Source organism: Bufo bufo, chromosome 1 (assembly GCF_905171765.1).
Source record: "Bufo bufo chromosome 1, aBufBuf1.1, whole genome shotgun sequence".
NCBI classification, from domain to species: domain Eukaryota; kingdom Metazoa; phylum Chordata; class Amphibia; order Anura; family Bufonidae; genus Bufo; species Bufo bufo.
Window position 1 is genome coordinate 9,684,047 of NC_053389.1, and position 20,368 is coordinate 9,704,414.

The 20,368-nt window shown below is 47.2% G+C and overlaps 1 protein-coding gene across 4 annotated transcripts in view; it reads left to right on the top strand.

Annotated features, from left to right (window-relative positions):
* Positions 1–17,204, top strand: part of PHLDB3 (pleckstrin homology like domain family B member 3) — a 60,436-nt gene extending 43,232 nt beyond the window's left edge. For 3 of the 4 annotated variants that reach the window (XM_040420212.1, XM_040420206.1, XM_040420219.1), the window contains 8 exons: positions 177–239; positions 965–1,055; positions 2,806–2,992; positions 3,077–3,155; positions 11,542–11,670; positions 12,041–12,224; positions 13,103–13,188; positions 14,847–17,204. In XM_040420212.1, the coding sequence (XP_040276146.1) occupies positions 177–239; positions 965–1,055; positions 2,806–2,992; positions 3,077–3,155; positions 11,542–11,670; positions 12,041–12,224; positions 13,103–13,188; positions 14,847–14,981 (954 nt within the window). In that variant the 3' untranslated portion in view covers positions 14,982–17,204. The remainder of the gene's footprint in view (positions 1–176; positions 240–964; positions 1,056–2,805; positions 2,993–3,076; positions 3,156–11,541; positions 11,671–12,040; positions 12,225–13,102; positions 13,189–14,846) is intronic. The other variant, XM_040420228.1, reaches the window with a different exon arrangement.
* Positions 17,205–20,368: the final 3,164 nt, after the last annotated feature.

Below are 20,368 nucleotides of genomic sequence, written 5' to 3' on the forward strand. Positions count from 1 at the left end.
CACCCCCCACTCTGCCCCCTCATGGTCCCTGATCCCTCTGTCCCATCATCCCCCACTCTGTCCCCCTAATGGTCCCCGATCCCTCTTCCCCATCATCCCCCACTCTGTCCCCTTTGCCTCCTTCTACCTCTCTTTGAACTTCTGCACTTTTCAGACCACTCTCTTGTTTTAAGTAGGACTCTAACATATCGGAGCTCGCTCCAAAGCATGAACCTCACATGTCCATGCGCAAAATAAAAGTGAGTACGCCCCAAGGAGCACGCTCCAGTTTCTGTTTTGTGTATAGATGTGCAGTGAACGCCCCCTCCTCCAATAATTGAGTTGGATTGACACGGAAATTTACAACAAACAATCTCTTCCACAATCCGCCATTGTTCTTCTTACTGCTGGTTATGGGAAGCAAAATCACAGCGCAGCGCTGCCCCCTGCTGGCCGAGCGCAGTATTACATGATTCATTTCCACTTCTCTGACTTCTGTCCTTCTCTGTAAATTTCTTCTCTTCGCTCAATAATCATCTTATATCCAATGGTCTGAATGGTGATGTAATCATTTTAGGAATATTTTTTATTAGAGATAAGCGAATCATTTTGCAGTTTCACCCGATCCGGCAATCTTCAGAATCCTATGGAAGGACGGTTTCATCTGTTATTTTATTGCATTTGGCAAAAAATTGATTTTCAAACTGAAATCCATTCAGCAAATCCCTCGGTCATTGTATGGACTGGCTGGGGAATTGCTGTTTAATTTGCAGATCGGCACTATTTGAATTGGGCAGATTACTAAACATTGTCCACGATTATATAAACATGGCTGAAGTTTTCTAAAAATGGACAGATGTGCTGCTGTTTTTGGAAGAAAACAGCCATGTTTTTTATTTGATTTTTTTTATTATAATCCTGGACATCCCCTTTAAATTCCATCCAGAAAGAGTTCATTTTTGTACTTACTTCAACTGTCCACTAGGGGCTCCAGAGAACCTCCAGCCTGCCCAGGAGAAGAGGAAATGCTCCATTTTTCCGTCAGTCTGACCGCCCAGTTTCGCTCCACGGCAGCAGTAAGTGGCGAGATTTTCACATTTGTCCTCCTCATTTACTATAATTTTTAGAACTTACTTTATTGTTTCTGATTTCTTGTAAAATAACATTTAATCCGTGTGAAAAGTTCTGCAAATCCCTAATAAATGTGGCGCAAAAAAGAAGCTTCCATTTTTAGTGCTTAGCGGTTTAGCATAAAAACGTGTGACTTTTCCAAATTTTATACCGCCGCTCTTGCCACATTAAGAGGTGGGGCCTCTTAAAAATCTGCTGATTTTGGGCCCTTACAAACACAAATTGTTCTGTTTACTAAAGAAATAGTTTTTATTTTCCCACCGCATGTGGTTTTATGGCCTTTTTTAGCTACATTTTTTCCTGTGTGAATCGCGTTTCGTTAACCTACAGAGATGCAAAAAAGCAAAAACGCCAAAAGTGTCAACTCGCCAAGTAGTTTTTTTTTAAAAAGGTCAGAGACCTGATTAACGAAAAAGACATTAAAAAACGTGCATCTTGCGTTTCATCTGGAGCTGGATTTTCTACCGCCAAAAAAAAAAAACGCCAATTAAACACCAAAAGTGCACAAAACACCATTAACCTCCCTCACTACAGTTCAAACCACGGTGTGGATTAGGTTTTCTGGCACACGGGCTGCCACAAGATGCGCCGAAAATGCCATTCTTAATAAACTACCTCCACAGGGTTTCAATTCCGCACCCTTGCTGTTAATGAACTGCAACATTCCTGTTCACATCCAGAGGTTGAAAACCAATCCAGGCCCATAATGATTCTTACAGCTGAGGGTTTGTTACAGTTGTATCCAGTCCTGACAATGGCTCACTCCTGTTTGCTACAATGTATCAGTGCAGATATAATGTATCAGAGCTCACAGATGTTGGCTACAATTGTAGCAAACCCTGAACTGTGAGAAGTATTAGGCCTGTGCGGGTTTCATACAGATTGTTCCGATTTTACCGACATCAAGAAGAGATTTTGTGAATGTGCAAGAATTGAAACCCAAAGGGGGTCATTTAGGATAATAAATACTCCTATATTAGGCGTATTTCTGGCGCAGATTGCGGCGCAAAGGCCCTCTGTTCCCTGCTCACGCCGGCAGGCCCATCTCATTCATCGTTTTTTTACGCCCGTTTTAGGCGTAGAAAATGGTCTAAATGTACATTTAGACTGGCGCTGGATACGCCGGCGCCTCTTTATTACTTCGCCAGCTATAGGGATTATTAAGACCAGCCTCATGTGTCTCCATGGTTACAGACTACAGACAAACCTGGTGTAGTCTGATACTGTAATGTCTTACTCCATTTTTCAGACAATAGGGAAGGAGGCAGAGACAAAAAAATGTCCCCCATATGCCCAGGCCCCTCGCACTGAATCTACTTACTTACCTGGCTCCCTGCGCCGCTCCTGGTCCCTGATGTCGGGGGGGAGCAGCCAATGGCAGGCGTGGACGGGGACGAGCCTCCCTAAGGTCACCCACAATGCTAGGGAGGCTCGTCTTCGTCCCCCGCCTGCCATTGGCTGCTCCCCCCCGACACCAGATGTTTTTATCCGTGCACGGGGAGAAGCAGCAGCGGTGGTGCGGGGAGCGGGGTAAGTATATTCCCTGTAAGCGGTCCGGCACATTGGGGGGGGGGGGGGGCAGTTTTTGATATTGGGTAACCCCTTTAACTACCCCACTGCCATCTGAAATGCAGGGTTTGTGTTCCCCTGTGTGAAACTGAATGACTCTCATAGATGTCCGCCGTTATCTTGCAGCGTGTCTGGAGGGCGCCGGCCTGGCTCTGCACCTCGCCGTATCCTCCAGCAGTTCTGGCGGTAAGATTGCCTTAGCCATCAGCCCGAATCTTCAGATGACAAGGAACCGCAATCGTATGGGTGAAGAAAGGAGATCTTGTGGGGGGAGACTGCAGAACGGTGCGCCCAGGCTTCCGCTGACATACAGGTAGCTGTACCCACCCCCGTGGCGCCCCTCCTCATCTTCATCATCCGTGTCGTTATATAATTGACTATATTCTCTTCTCCACAGACCCATTCCTAAAATAGCAGAGATGGAACGTCAGCTACTAGAGGCCATGGCAGAAAAAGAGCGCCTCCTGAAGGCCAGGGTGAGTAACACAGGTCCAGGGAAGATCAATTATACACATCCTAAGATTAATTGTAACCCTTGCTGCCATTTACTACAAGATAAGCCACGTGAGACATCCCACAGCGTGACGCTAACTGTAAAGAACCCTTTCTAGTGCTCCTATATCTCCAGTATATAGCTACAATCCGTATTCATTGAACCTTCTAGGCCCCAGTGCAAATCAGCTTCACTGGCAGGACTAAATGCATTTTAGCTTCGCGAAAGCAAGTGGGAAATAATTGGGATGGGGGATGGGGACACATCCAGGGTGGGGGTATAAGAGTCCATGGTATATGAGGCTTATACTTGTTTAGAAACGTCAAAACCGGAGAGGGGGAGGGGTTCTCCTTTATGTAGAGTCCTGTCTAAAGCCCACAGTCCGAGAAGATATAAGTGAGGGACATGGACACTGTGGGTAGAGATACATGGAGGCAAAAACAGTAATAAATTACTAATAGGAGTTTACTATAAACCACCTAATATACCAGAGTCCACAGAAAATCTACTACTAAACGAGATAGACGAGGCGGCAAATCATAATGAGGAGGTTATTATGGGGAAACTCCGCAGATATAGACTGGGAAACTGAGAGCTGTACATCTCAGAAAGGAAACAGGTTCTTGGCAATAACCAAAGACAATGACCTTTCCCAACTGGTCAGGACCGGACTAGAGGGACGGCCATACTGGACTTAGTATTAACCAATAGGCCTGACAGAACAACAGATGTGCAGGTCGGGGGACACCTGGGAAATAGTGACCAGAAAGTAATAACCTTACAATTATCATTCAGAAGAGCGTTTCTTCCGGGAGGAACAAAAAAAGCAATAAATGACATAAAGAAAACATTGATATCACTAAAACAGGAAGGTAGTGAGGAAGCACTGAGAAACTATAAGGACAAAATAGAATATGTAAAAGACAGATAAAAGCAGCCAAGCTGGAGACAGAGAGAGTAAAACTAACCCTAAAATGGTCTTTAATTATATACTGCGTGAACCGGGAGCCTTTCAGATAGTCTTTTAGTCAGGCAATGCAGGCACAGATTGGCAGAGATCCCGTTTCCTTATTATACGGGCTGGCATCAGCAACAAGTAAAAGTTCATGAAAAATAAATGTCCTTACGTTCAGGTATCCACAAGGTGTGACACAGGTTTCTCATCCACTTTAGGCTAACCTGGTGCTTCCACTTGGCACAGTGGTCTTCTCAGTGGGTCTTACTCTCAGACCAGCATGTATACTCTACTCAGTGGAAGTTTGCCTTTTCTAATAAGTTTGGCACAAGGTTGAGGCAGGAAACACCCGGGATGGAGTATGGGAGTGACTTTTCCACCCAAGCTCTTCAGTCACTCCTAAATCCCGGACCCAAAATCCAGCTCTAACCAACAGACTCGGTGACTTTGCATCACTGGTCACAAAATACTTCCGGGACTTACATCACTGAGACCAGAAGCCTCAGTGATACATACTTGCCATTAATGACCAAACCCCCTGAATGTTTACAACTGTAAATGGTAAAAAATGGCCTATTAAAGAGTGGTGAGGGAGGAGTTCTAGAGGGTGATGGGGGAGGAGCTGTAGAAGGTGATGGGGGAGAAGTTGTAGAGAGTGATGAGGGAGGAGTCGTAAAGGGTGATGGGGGAGAAGTTGTAGAGAGTGATGAGGGGGTAGTAGAGAGTGATGGGGGAGAAGTTGTAGAGAGTGATGAGGGGGTAGTAGAGAGTGATGGGGGAGAAGTTGTAGAGAGTGATGAGGGGGTAGTAGAGAGTGATGAGGGAGTAGTAGAGAGTGATGGGGGAGAAGTTGTAGAGAGTGATGAGGGGGCAGTAGAGAGTGATGAGGGAGTAGTAGAGAGTGATGAGGGAGTAGTAGAGAGTGATGAGGGAGGAGTCGTAGAGGGTGATGAGGGAGTAGTAGAGAGTGATGAGGGAGGAGTCGTAGAGAGTGATGAGAGAGGAGTCGTAGAGGGTGATGAAGGAGGAGTCGTAGAGGGTGATGAGGGGGTAGTAGAGAGTGATGAGGGAGTAGTAGAGAGTGATGGGGGAGGAGTCGTAGAGGGTGATGAGGGAGTAGTAGAGAGTGATGGGGAGGAGTTGTAGAGGGTGATGAGGGAGTAGTAGAGAGTGATGAGAGAAAAGTTGTAGAGGGTGATGAGGGAGTAGTAGAGAGTGATGAGAGAGGAGTCGTAGAGGATGATGAGGGAGTAGTAGAGAGTGATGAGAGAGGAGTCGTAGAGGGTGATGAGGGAGTAGTAGAGAGTGATGAGAGAGGAGTCGTAGAGGGTGATGAGGGAGTAGTAGAGAGTGAGAGAGGAGTCGTAGAGGGTGATGAGGGAGTAGTAGAGAGTGATGAGAGAAAAGTTGTAGAGGGTGATGAGGGAGTAGTAGAGAGTGATGAGAGAGGAGTCGTATAGGGTGATGAGGGAGTAGTAGAGAGTGATAAGAGAGGAGTCGTAGAGGGTGATGAGGGAGTAGTAGAGAGTGATGAGAGAGGAATCGTAGAGGGTGATGAGGGAGTAGTAGAGAGTGATGAGAGAGGAGTCGTAGAGGGTGATGAGGGAGTAGTAGAAAGTGATGAGGGAGGAGTCGTAGAGGGTGATGAGGGAGTAGTAGAGAGTGATGAGAGAGGAGTCGTAGAGGTTGATGAGGGAGTAGTAGAGAGTGATGAGGGAGGAGTCGTAGAGGGTGATGAGGGAGTAGTAGAGAGTGATGAAGAGGAGTCGTAGAGGGTGATGAGGGAGTAGTAGAGAGTGATGAGAGAGGAGTCGTAGAGGGTGATGAGGGAGTAGTAGAGAGTGATGAGAGAGGAGTCGTAGAGAGTGATGAGAGAGGAGTCGTAGAGGGTGATGAGGGAGTAGTAGAGAGTGATGAGGGAGTAGTAGAGAGTGATGAGGGAGGAGTCGTAGAGGGTGATGAGGGAGTAGTAGAGAGTGATGAGAGAGGAGTCGTAGAGAGTGATGAGAGAGGAGTCGTAGAGAGTGATGAGAGAGGAGTCGTAGAGGGTGATGAGGGAGTAGTAGAGAGTGATGAGGGAGTAGTAGAGAGTGATGAGGGAGGAGTCGTAGAGGGTGATGAGGGAGTAGTAGAGAGTGATGAGAGAGGAGTCGTAGAGAGTGATGAGAGAGGAGTCGTAGAGGGTGATGAGGGAGTAGTAGAGAGTGATGAGGGAGTAGTAGAGAGTGATGAGAGAGGAGTCGTAGAGGGTGATGAGGGAGTCGTAGAGAGTGATGAGGGAGGAGTAGTAGAGAGTGATGAGAGAGCAGTCGTAGAGGGTGATGAGGGAGTCGTAGAGGGTGATGAGGGAGTAGTAGAAAGTGATGATGGAGTAGTAGAGAGTGATGAAGAGGAGTCATAGAGGGTGATGAGGGAATAGTAGAAAGTGATGAGGGAGTAGTAGAGAGTGATGAGGGAGGAGTCGTAAAGGGTGATGAGGGAGTAGTAGAGAGTGATGAGGGAGTAGTAGAGAGTGATGAGAGAGGAGTCGTAGAGGGTGATGAGGGAGTAGTAGAGAGTGATGAGGGAGGAGTCGTAGAGGGTGATGAGGGAGTAGTAGAAAGTGATGAGGGAGGAGTCGTAGAGGGTGATGAGGGAGTAGTAGAGAGTGATGAGGGAGGAGTCATAGAGGGTGATGAGGGAGTAGTAGAGAGTGATGAGGGAGTAGTAGAGAGTGATGAAGAGGAGTCATAGAGGGTGATGAGGGAATAGTAGAAAGTGATGAGGGAGTAGTAGAGAGTGATGAAGAGGAGTCATAGAGGGTGATGAGGGAATAGTAGAAAGTGATGAGGGAGTAGTAGAGAGTGATGAGGGAGGAGTCGTAAAGGGTGATGAGGGAGTAGTAGAGAGTGATGAGGGAGTAGTAGAGAGTGATGAGGGAGGAGTCGTAGAGGGTGATGAGGGAGTAGTAGAGAGTGATGAGGGAGTAGTAGAGAGTGATGAGGATGGAGTCGTAGAGAGTGATGAGGGAGTAGTAGAGAGTGATGAGAGAGGAGTCGTAGAGGGTGATGAGGGAGTAGTAGAAAGTGATTAGGGAGTCATCGTAGAGGGTGATGGGGCTAAAGCTAATGTAATAAATTTCTCATTAAAAGTACCCTGTCTCTCCCAGGAAGGAGTCCAGCAGCATCTTAAAAATATTGAAATAGACAAATCGCCAGGACCAGATGGCACACACCACCGTATCCTAAGAGAATTAAGTAATGTCATAGCCAGACCCTTATTTCTGATATTTAAGGACTCTGTACTGACAGGGAGTGTTCCACAGGATTGGCGCTTAGCAATTGTAGTAGCCAATATTCAAAAAAGGGTCAAAAACAGAGGCCGGAAACTATAGGCCAGTAAATCTAACATCCGTCATGGGTAAACTGTTTGAAGGTTTTCTATGAGATGCTATATTGGAGTACCTCATTGAAAATAAGCAAATAACGCCATATCAGCATGGCTTCGTGAGGGATCGGTCATGTCAGATTAATTAAATCAGTTTCTATGAGGAGGTAAGTTCTAGACTTGACAGCGGCGAATCAATGATTGTCGTATATCTGGACTTCTCCAAAGCATCTGACACTGTACCACATAAAAGGTTAGTATATAAAATGAGAATGCTCGGACTGGGAGAAAACATCTGTAAGTGGGTAAGTAACTGGCTGAGTGATAGAAAACAGAGGGTGGTTATTAACGGTACACACTCAGATTGGGTCACTGTCACTAGTGGGGTACCTCAGGGGTCAGTACTGGAGGGGTCACTGTCACTAGTGGGGTACCTCAGGGGTCAGTACTGGAGGGGTCACTGTCACTAGTTGGGTACCTCAGGGGTCAGTATTGGAGGGGTCACTGTCACTAGTGGGGTACCTCAGGGGTCAGTACTGGAGGGGTCACTGTCACTAGTGGGGTACCTCAGGGGTCAGTACTGGAGGGGTCACTGTCACTAGTTGGGTACCTCAGGGGTCAGTATTGGAGGGGTCACTGTCACTAGTGGGGTACCTCAGGGGTCAGTACTGGAGGGGTCACTGTCACTAGTGGGGTACCTCAGGGGTCAGTACTGGAGGGGTCACTGTCACTAGTTGGGTACCTCAGGGGTCAGTATTGGAGGGGTCACTGTCACTAGTGGGGTACCTCAGGGGTCAGTACTGGGCCCTATTCTCTTCAGTATATTTATTAATGATCTTGCACAGTAATATATGAATTTTGCAGATGACACTAAACTGTGCAAAGCAATTAAAGGGGTTATCCAGGAATCAATATTGATGACCTATCCTCGGCATAGAAGGAGATTCTTTACTGTTAGAGCAGATTATATATAAAGAGAACCTGTCACCGTGTAATCTGCAGGCAGTGTGTTATAGAGCAGGAGGAGCTGAGCAGATTATATATAAAGAGAACCTGTCACCGTGTAATCTGCAGGCAGTGTGTTATAGAGCAGGAGGAGCTGAGCAGATTATATATAAAGAGAACCTGTCACCATGTAATCTGCAGGCAGCATGTTATAGAGCAGGAGGAGCTGAGCAGATTATATATAAAGAGGACCTGTGTAATCTGCAGGCACCGTGCAGGCACCGTGTTATAGAGCAGGAGGAGCTGAGCAGATTATATATAAAGAGGACCTGTCACCGTGTAATCTGCAGGCAGTGTGTTATAGAGCAGGAGGAGCTGAGCAGATTATATATAAAGAGAACCCGTCACCGTGTAATCTGCAGGCAGTGTGTTATAGAGCAGGAGGAGCTGAGCAGATTATATATAAAGAGGACCTGTCACCGTGTAATCTGCAGGCAGCGTGTTATAGAGCAGGAGGAGCTGAGCAGATTATATATAAAGAGAACCTGTCACCATGTAATCTGCAGGCAGCGTGTTATAGAGCAGGAGGAGCTGAGCAGATTATATATAAAGAGGACCTGTCACCATGTAATCTGCAGGCAGCGTGTTATAGAGCAGGAGGAGCTGAGCAGATTATATATAAAGAGGACCTGTCACCGTGTAATCTGCAGGCAGCGTGTTATAGAGCAGGAGGAGCTGAGCAGATTATATATAAAGAGAACCTGTCACCATGTAATCTGCAGGCAGCGTGTTATAGAGCAGGAGGAGCTGAGCAGATTATATATAAAGAGAACCTGTCACCGTGTAATCTGCAGGCAGTGTGTTATAGAGCAGAAGGAGCTGAGCAGATTATATATAAAGAGACCCTGTCACCATGTAATCTGCAGGCAGTGTGTTATAGAGCAGGAGGAGCAGAGCATATTATATATAAAGAGAACCTGTCACCGTGTAATCTGCAGGCAGCGTGTTATAGAGCAGGAGGAGCTGAGCAGATTATATATAAAGAACCTGTCACCATGTAATCTGCAGGCAGCGTGTTATAGAGCAGGAGGAGCTGAGCAGATTATATATAAAGAGAACCTGTCACCATGTAATCTGCAGGCAGTGTATTACAGAGCAGGAGGAGCTGAGCAGATTATATATAAAGAGAACATGTCACCATGTAATCTGCAGGCAGTGTGTTATAGAGCAGGAGGAGCTGAGCAGATTATATATAATGAGAACCTGTCACCATGTAATCTGGAGTAAGCGTGTTATAGAGCAGGAGGAGCTGAGCAGATTATATATAAAGAGAACCTGTCACCATGTAATCTGCAGGCAGCGTGTTATAGAGCAGGAGGAACTGAGCAGATTATATATACAGAGAACCTGTCACTATGTAATCTGCAGGCAGTGTGTTATAGAGCAGGAGGAGCTGAGCAGATTATATATAAAGAGAACCTGTCACCGTGTAATCTGCAGGCAGCGTGTTATAGAGCAGGAGGAGCTGAGCAGACTATATATAAAGAGAACCTGTCACCGTGTAATCTGCAGGCAGTGTGTTATAGAGCAGGAGGAGCTGAGCAGATTGTATATAAAGAGAACCTGTCACCATGTAATCTGCAGGCAGTGTGTTATAGAACAGGAGGAGCTGAGCAGATTATATATAAAGAGGACTTGTCACCATGTAATCTGCAGGCAGCGTGTTATAGAGCAGGAGGAGCTGAGCAGACTACATATAATGACAGCCTGTCCCTTTAATAAACCCCTTCCAGTCCCGTTGGAACCCTCTGCCAGCCCTGATGCTGGTTCCCATTCATTGGGCTGTGTGCAGGGCTGAGCTTTCGTGCAGCTGACTGACCTCGCTGTCACATGACTGTCATACAAGTGCTTCTGCTTTTCGGAGGCGGCGAGCCTTGGGCACCAGCTCCTTCTTCTGTGAGTCGTAGGACGGGCTGAGAAGCTGCACAGGACACGGGTATGGTGGTGTGGGGGCTCTGTGTATGTGTGTGCGTGATATCAGCCTCCTATAATATTAGTTATATAGCGCTTATTCTGCATGTTGTACCGCTCGGCCTCAGAGCTGCTCCCCGCCAGCCGTGTCCCGACCTGAGCTGACAAACAAGTTTTTCATGTTTGCTGTGAGCCTTTGCAAACAGCCGATAAGCAGCAGAAAATTCGAGGAGCTTTTCTCGTAAACGATAAAAAAAAAAAATCTGCAAATTGAAATCCCTCAGATGCTGTCGCCATCAGGCTGCCGTGCGTGCTGTCGTGACAACCGAATGCAGCCAGCGCTGGGGTTGTCAGCCTAGTTATGGGGGGGGGGTATATTGGTCATAGGGGGCTGAGAAAGCTGGGTGAGAAGCTCTGCAGGCGCTATAGACAATATGGCTGTATACAATAAATATGGCAGCACCTCCACGTTTTTCCGTTCCTAGCCCTGAAGGGGTTAATATATATGAGCAGTAATGGCCGATGTTGCCGGATCCGACCGACAAGTGACGACGTTCTGTATTATTAAATGTCAGATTAAATCACTATCACCATAAATGTACGTCTCACTTGTATACAGATGCAGCAGAGCTGAATTTGTCATATGTCTTTGCTCGTGCATACGGCCAAAACCGAGGCGACTCGTCGTGACGTCACTGTGCAGCGTGCGAAATGACAAACTCTGCTCTGCTGCGCTCGCAAGAATCTCTAAGGTCTGTAAACACAATAGGAACAAAGCGCGTGCTCAGCTCTGCTCCATCTGCATGCAGTGACATGACGCTAGGTCGACACAGCGCTGAGACAAGGAAACCATGTTGCTGAGGTCAGAATTTCGGAGAACAATGGCGCGTATTATCTCTCAGGGCCATTGTTTGCATTGGGTGGAGCTGGCGACGTGATGTGGGATTGTTTGGGTAAGGATTTCACACGCTCCACTGTTTCCCAATGCGTGGCCCGTCCTCGCGGTGCAGACACCTGTCCCCGCACGCTGCTTGGATTCAGGTCCTGGCCCTGGCATCGTTTTACTCCGGCAGCTGGGGGCGCTACGCTCCTGCCTTATAATCGTGCTCATAGTCCCTTTGCTTTATCCCAGGAGGAGAAGAGAGCAGCGAATGAAATGACGAAACGTCTGGAAGCAGAAGAGAACCATGTGAAGGAGGAAGCTCCCGTCCCCGGCCCCCCCTTAGTGCAGGCGGCCATACCGGAGACCACAGCCGAGCCGGTAAGTCCTCACACTCTGGGGCTCAGCCTTGGAGAGTCTCCTCCTCTGTAGGTCCACAGAAAATGTTACTGTAATTATTGCAGTTGCTTTATATTTATACTCTATTCACATCCAAAGCTGCGTTCAGAACTCTGAGGTTTTCCGCCTGTGGTTGATCTGCAGTCGGTTACTGTATATGATGTATGACCCTCAGACGGCTTTTAGTGGCTCCTTAGCTGTAAAGCAACTGCACTCGGCTGCTAAGGAGCAACTGGAAGACCGAATGTCAGAAGAGAAATATCTGGAAGGGTCCTGCTCCGCGGTGACGACATGACAGGCAGGACTCTCCAGATCCACCTTTCAGGAGGTCACATCTCTGCCTTCCTCTCAGGCCCCCCTTGACCTCAGATCGTACCTGGAGGCATCAGGGCACAGTGTGGAGACCTGCCCGCATGTGCGGGTCAGCGCCACGTGCTGCAGGGGATACCTGGTGAAGATGGGCGGCCGCATAAAGACCTGGAAGAAGCGGTGGTTTGTGTTTGACCGGCAGAAGAGGAGGCTGGCGTACTATGCAGGTGAGCGAGGGGCGCCCCACCATGTGCACCGGGCGGATGTGTGGATATATAAGGGGTGGATATGTGGATATATAGGGGGTGGATATGTGGATATATAAGGAGTATATAAGGGGTGGATATGTGGAAATATAAGGGGTGGATATGTGGATATATAAGGGGTGGATATGTGGATATATAGGGGGTGGATATGTGGATATATAAGGAGTATATAAGGGGTGGATATGTGGAAATATAAGGGGTGGATATGTGGATATATAAGGGGTGGATATGTGGATATATAAGGGGTGGATATATAATGGGGGTGTATATGTGTAGATATAAGGGGTGTATATGTGGATAGGAGTGTATGTGTGTATATCTATATATATATATATATACAGTATATATATATAATGGGTGTATATGTGGATATATAAGGGGTGTATGTGTGTAGATATATAAGGGGTGTATATGTGGATATATAAGGGGTGTATATGTGTAGATATAAGGGATATATAAGGGGTGTATATGTGGATATATAATGGGTGTATGTGTGGATATATAAGGGGTGGATATGTGGATATATAAGGGGTGTATATGTGGATAGGGGTGTATGTGTGGATATATAAGTGGTGTATATGTGGATATATAAGGAGTGGATATGTGGATATAAGCTATATGATTATGTATATGTGTGTACCTAGTGGATATATAAGGGGTATATATAATATAGATATTATGGATGTATATGTGGATATATAAGAGGTGTATATGTATACATAGTGGGTATATAAGGGATGTATCTGTGGATATAAGCTATATAATTATGTATATGTGTGTACCTAGCGGACATATCAGGGGTGTATGGTGGATATAATGACATGTGGATGTTTCTGCAGACAAGGAAGAGCAGAAGCTGAAGGGGGTCATCTACTTCCAGGCCATAGAGGAGGTTTATTATGATCACTTACGCAGCGCTTTCAAGGTGAGTGACCTGTATGTAATGTACATGAAATGATGCGTCCCCGACTGTAACGTTATAAGAAGAGTTCAGTGTCCATATGTAAGACGAGTCAGTGTCCCCACCATAGTGACAGCCACAGTGTCCCCACCATAGTGTGACAGCCACAGTGTCCCCACCATAGAGTGACAGCCACAGTGTCCCCACCATAGTGACAGCCACAGTGTCCCCACCATAGAGTGACAGCCACAGTGTCCCCACCATAGAGTGACAGCCACAGTGTCCCCACCATAGAGTGACAGCCACAGTGTCCCCACCATAGAGTGACAGCCACAATGTCCCCCACCACAGAGTGACAGCCACAATGTCCCCACCATAGAGTGACAGCCACAGTGTCCCCACCATAGAGTGACAGCCACAATGTCCCCACCATAGAGTGACAGCCACAATGTCCCCACCATAGAGTGACAGCCACAATGTCCCCACCATAGAGTGACAGCCACAATGTCCCCCACCACAGAGTGACAGCCACAATGTCCCCCACCACAGAGTGACAGCCACAATGTCCCCCACCACAGAGTGACAGCCACAGTGTCCCCACCACAGAGTGACAGCCACAATGTCCCCCACCACCGAGTGACAGCCACAGTTTCCCCACCACAGAGTGACAGCCACAATGTCCCCCACCACAGAGTGACAGCCACAATGTCCCCCACCACAGAGTGACAGCCACAGTGTCCCCACCACAGAGTGACAGCCACAATGTCCCCCACCACCGAGTGACAGCCACAGTTTCCCCACCACAGAGTGACAGCCACAATGTCCCCCACCACAGAGTGACAGCCACAATGTCCCCCACCACAGAGTGACAGCCACAGTTTCCCCACCACAGAGTGACAGCCACAATGTCCCCCACCACAGAGTGACAGCCACAATGTCCCCCACCACAGAGTGACAGCCACAATGTCCCCCACCACAGAGGGACAGCCACAATGTCCCCCACCACAGAGTGACAGCCACAGTTTCCCCACCAGAGAGTGACAGCCACAATGTCCCCCACCACAGAGTGACAGCCACAATGTCCCCCACCACAGAGTGACAGCCACAATGTCCCCCACCACAGAGTGACAGCCACAGTGTCCCCCACCACAGAGTGACAGCCACAATGTCCCCCACCACAGAGTGACAGCCACAATGTCCCCCACCACAGAGTGACAGCCACAATGTCCCCCACCACAGAGTGACAGCCACAGTTTCCCCACCATAGAGTGACAGCCACAATGTCCCCCACCACAGAGTGACAGCCACAGTTTCCCCACCATAGAGTGACAGCCACAATGTCCCCACCATAGAGCAAGAGTCACAGTGTCCCCACCATAGAGTGCCAGAGTGTCCCCATAGTACGGGGTTATATGTCCCTGCCATTAGTGCTCATTCAAATAGCATATCTTGTGCGTGGATAATAACTGTACGGAATTCGTTGTCAGTGGGAATCCATCTAACTGCGTTAAGGAGGAACATGGCTCTTCATGGCGATGTTCTGCAGCGGGTATCTGCATGTGGATTAGTCACGAGCAGCTAAAGCAGATGGTTCATGCAGAAACCTAAGTGTCAGACCAGATTTCCATTGATAAAATCCGCCATCTTATTGACTTTCTAAACTCATTTCTGTACTTTTCCAGAGCCCACACCCCAAGCTGACATTTTGTTTGAAGACCTTCGAGCGTCTGTTTTGTATGGTGGCACCGACCCCTGAGGCCATGAGGATGTGGATGGATGTCATGGTCACGGCGGCTGAGGAGAACTCCCGGTACTGAGAACTTTTGGGACTTGTACCAAAGGAGAAGGGGAAGACAAGACCATAAAGCTCAGACTTGTTCTAGAAAGAAGGAACTTGTGAGAGAAATATGACTGACGCCACGGAAGGAAGAGAAAGAAATGTCTCTTAGGAAACATATGACCGGACTATGGAAGTCCTCCAGGGCATCTCCTGGTCGTGTCTATACATCCCTTTATTCATCTGCTCCTTTTTCCCATGAACCATTCTGGATGTAATGTCCATTGTACTAAAGGCTCCCGGGGCCCGCTGGGCATCTACGTATGATATATGTTATATACTGTATACGCCCAGTGAACATACATTCATGATCAAACATGGCGAATACCACTGTGTTCTACTTTATTTTATGGATCTCTGAAAATCCTGTGACTAATTTCAAAGATCAGGAAGGGTTAAAAGATATAGGACGGCCATTTTGAAGACTTGTGACAATGCAGATTTGTAAGAAACTGAGGTAAAAATGTCTGCCCTGGCATTACGGTGGAATACGACGGTGTCTGATCTCCTTGAGGGTTGCCAAGAACCAATCGAAGGCACAAGGAATGGAAGATTTTGGAGAAAATATCTTGAGCATGGCAGAACTAAGTGGTGACTGAGCGCCCAATGGTTCTGAATTGTGGTTGGATACTATTGAAGCAGTCACCGGTTATAGGGTTTATGTACGTGTTTCTAGAAGGCCTGCCTTTGTTGGAAATAAATAATATAATGTAGCATGCAGGGGCCCACGTAGAAAGGGCCCCCAAAACAAGAAGCAGTGAAATTTCCATATTGTGCAATGTGTTTAAATCAATTTTGCTGCTAGAAGACATTTATAAATAAAGTTGGACAGTTCACATAAAGCCTCAAGGGGCCTTGTTGCCCATAGCAACCAATCAGAATTCAGCTTTCTTCTTCTACACTGCACTGGAAAAATGAAACACAGATTGTGATTGGTTGCTGCGGCAAGAAGGGCCAGTGAGTGGGCTTGAACCTGGTCACCATTTGATTTGGTGTGACACCAAAATGTGACATAGTGGGGCAGATGAGGGAGGACTGGCCTTGTTGCCCATAGCAACCAATCAGAGCTGAGCTTTCATTCCTTAAACTGCTGTGGTAAAATGAAAGCTGTGCTGTGATTGGTTTCTAGGGGTAACAAATACAGGGTTTTTAGACAGTTTTGATATTTGAGGTTGAATGATTTATTACTAATTGTCTAAAAGACAAGCTGGCCTTTCTGCCCATAGAAACCAATCAGAGCTCAGCTTTCATTCTTAATCAGTTTTGTAAGGAAAAAAAGCTCTTCTGTGACTGGTCGCTAATGGCGAATGGCCAGTTCTACTTTTAGTCAGCTATGATAAATCTGCCCTGTGTTATTTCATGTCTACCTGTTGCCTGTATACGGTGACAGCGGCCATTTTGTGCCCCAGGTGACAATATGGCCGCCTAATGAGCAGTGTGAACCTAGGGACAAAAGGCAGCCACAAAATGGCTGCCACTCGAAAACGGCAAGAGGCACATTATGTTTCGAGGAAGAGCTCTTAAAGGGGTTTTCTGAGATTTTGTTAACTACTTCGAGTGCAGGTGCTTTCTCAAACAGCTGTTCGGCAGGGGTTTTGGGTGTCGGACACCCACTAATCTCGGAAAACCCCATTGATTCTGTCCCACTGGTGCGAGAACGGGTCTCTTCTGTGATACATCTTATGATGGGACACAGATGTAAATTAGTAGCATGCCAAGGTTGTATATATTTTTGTGTTTTTCTTTGTGATATATTAAAAATATTACTTTCAAAAATTCTCAGAAATCCACAAACCTTTTGTCTGACAGATGAAAGTAGCACGCGACTGTTGTGTCCGTCTTCCATAGGAATGAATGGAAATTGGTTACGCCACACTGCAACTTTACTACAAAAATTGTAGAATTTCCTAGAGGTGGGTGGTGGAGATTGCAGGATCTCTGGTCACCTCCATTCCTCATGTAGCAGTGAAGGACTGGCCTCCTCCATGTCGGTGTCATATAGACGATGCCCTCCACACCAGCTCTTGTGACCAGTCAGACGCCCTCCTTAGGAGTTCTTTCCCTTTTTACGCACCAGTTTCCGGCACACATCGGGTAGGATTGTAGACTTGTATAAAGTTTGTATATTTGGGGAACATTTTTCTGGTTTACGGGTCATTATTACATTTATTTATTGTACTCCTGAATAAAAGATGTCGGATTATGTGACGAAAACCCGAGTGATTCTTGTGGAGGGGGGTGGACTGTGTTGGAAGAGAGACACTTCTTGGCCGGTGTAACGTTATATTTACCTACCTCATGAGATCTCCCTACCCTCGTCACTTCCGGACGCGAGGAAGTGTGCTGCGCCACGCAGGCGCACAACGACGGGGTAGGTAAATTTCATAGCCAAGTGCGCATGCATCGGGATCCTCACCAGCAGTTAGGGTAGGGAAAAATTACGGGCCAGTGCGCAGGCGTGGTGATTGGATGTTCTCAGCTGGACACCGGCCGACACTGCGCATGCGCTGGGAGCCTCACCAGCGGTTAGGGTAGGGAAAAAGCACTGGCCCGTAGCACTGGGGAGGCTCCCAGCGCATGCGCAGTGTCGGCCGGTGTCCAGCTGAGAACATCCACCCAATCACCGCGCCTGCGCACTGGCCCGTAATTTTTCCCTACCCTAACCGCTGGCGAGGCTCCCGACGCATGCGCACTCTGCTATGAAATTTCCCTACCCCGTCGTTGTGCGCCTGCGCGGCGCGGCACACCTCCTCACGTCATGTCCGGTGCGACCGGAAGTGATGAGGATAGGGAAATCTCACGAGGTAGGGAAATGTAACGTTACACTGGTACAATGGTTGTCCTCTCTGCCCGCACAGGCACATGGGGATTTGGTTGGCCTTTCTTCTTCACAAAAACCCTCTTTTAGGGATGGACATGTCTGACAACATGTCACGGATGGTGTACAGGAAACAAGACAATACCATATAAACAATGTCTCTCTGGATCCACAACTAAGGAACAAAGGGAGACCCCTGCAATAGACCTGCCGCTCTCCCTCACTGCTCAGCCTATGCGAACACCCCAAAGGTGGATGGCCGCATATCCACGTTCCTCGGCTATCTATTACCTGAAGACCCTACAATAGTGAAGGGACACGACCACCGGCTCCCTACACTGACACGGAGGGAGTCAGGGTCACCTGGATCCAGAAAAGACAAAATCATAAATACATAAACAGCACTTATCTTGCAGACGACTGAGGACTGGGAACTGGGAACAGCATGCACACACACTCCAGGAAGTTGTATCAGCCGCACACTACTGCATTATGGGGAGGAACTTAAAGGGTAGCAATCAGTCCAACTGCATGACAGCTGAGATAGACTAACGAGATGAGAAACTAAACCAAAACAAAGAAATTCAAGGAGGAGGATCTGAGAAGCTCCTGTGAGCGCTTCTCAGCTGTCTGGCTGTGACACAACCTCGTTCCCAAATTCCTGCGTCAGCGAAGTGGGGTCACTGCATCTTTCTAGTCACAGAGCAGAACTACAGGCTCACAGCCCCCTGTATCTGACAAAGGAAGACATGCAGCCTGAGACCAGCCATGGTCACCTACCAACCTCTAGGATCAGTACCAGATACTTACCTGTACCCTCCCTACCAGTAAAAGCAATCCGTGTCCTATCACTTCCACTGGGAGATACCTACTATATATCACTGCAGCAGCAAAAATCCCTCCCCTCCTCTGGTCAGATCCTTCCCAGTACAACCATTCAGCATTTTCCATTTTCTTTATGCCACGGGCGCCTCCTATAACGCATCCAAGGTGTAGGAAATGGCGAGTGGTATGTTGAAGCCTAAAATGTCTCTTTATGTGTGTCACGGTGCTCCTACCTGGATACGGCTGGACCCCACACTTTGGCTTCGAAGCAATAAATAGGGGGAATAATTGAGGGATTAAAGAATAACTTGAGTCGAGACCTTGTATGTAGTTGAACAGCAGCTTTACTTGAATAAACGTTTTGTCTTGGTCCCAGCAGGCTTTAGCATTAAACTGGCAGGCTTCTTCAATAACTCTGCTTGCTTTCTCTCTCTCTGCTGTACTGACAGGCTTGCTTAATACACTGTTACTTTTGTATGTGTTGCACATATGCTGAAAGTATGGTCAATAATTCCAATGTGCGAAGGGAGCGGGCTGGGGGAAAGCGTAAGTGCTTTTATTGAAACATGTTCTGCAATGACAGCATCACCTTCAGTCAGGTAGGCAGAAGAGCAACTGCGTATTCTGTCCCACCAGGAACAAAAGGTCTGTCTTTTAGTTTCTCCTGCATTTATCAGTGTTATATGAACTGTGCTCATCATTCAGGCTTTAAACACTCTGCTGCCATCTACTGGTGATTTAATAGAAATGCCCTGAGTTTGACTTTTCTATTACCGCAGCTATACTCCTGGATTGCTGAAGCTGGGAATGTAATATGTATTAGTTTATTTTTTTATGGGGTACCTGATTTTGACATACCTTACACTCTCCCCCACAAAATGTTATGTCGTCCCTGACATACACAGACTTTAGTATAAGAACTATTCTCTTACTCATCTCCCAACAACCATTGGGAGCCAAGGTTAACTAGTAATACAATTACTTGAGGAACTGTCCTCCCTGCGACATCTACTCCCAGTTATGTCACAGCTTCCCACCAGGTTCACAGCGCTATGAAGCCTGGTGGAATATTGGTGCATATAGCCAACTATTAAGAAACCCCTTTAACACAGGTTTGTGTAAGTCATTGTGAAGACAAGAGTTGATGGAGAACTAGTGGACACCTTATTACTTCTGTCCTGTCAGGGGCGTAACTAGAAGTGACTGGGCCCCACAGCAAATATTTGTAAGGGCCCCTCCAGCGCGCTTCGCACCTCCCTTCTCCTGTGTAAACCCCACTCCTTTGGCACAGTGTAGCGGTATACTGTATATTGTGGGGCACAGTGTAGCGGTATACTGTATATTGTGTGGCACAGTGTAGAGGTATACTGTATATTGTGTGGCACAGTGTAGCGGTATACTGTATATTGTGTGGCACAGTGTAGCGGTATATTGTCGGGCACAGTGTAGCGGTATACTGTATATTGTGTGGCACAGTGTAGAGGTATACTGTATATTGTCGGGCACAGTGTAGCGGTATACTGTATATTGTCGGGCACAGTGTAGCGGTATACTGTATATTGTGTGGCACAGTGTAGCGGTATACTGTATATTGTGGGGCACAGTGGATGCTATATGTGTATAACATAAACATATTTCATATGAAAACTTACAGTTACTTGACTTGGCCCTTGGGGATCTCGGACGCCACTTCCACACTTTGGCCGGGGGCTCGGTGGAGCTGA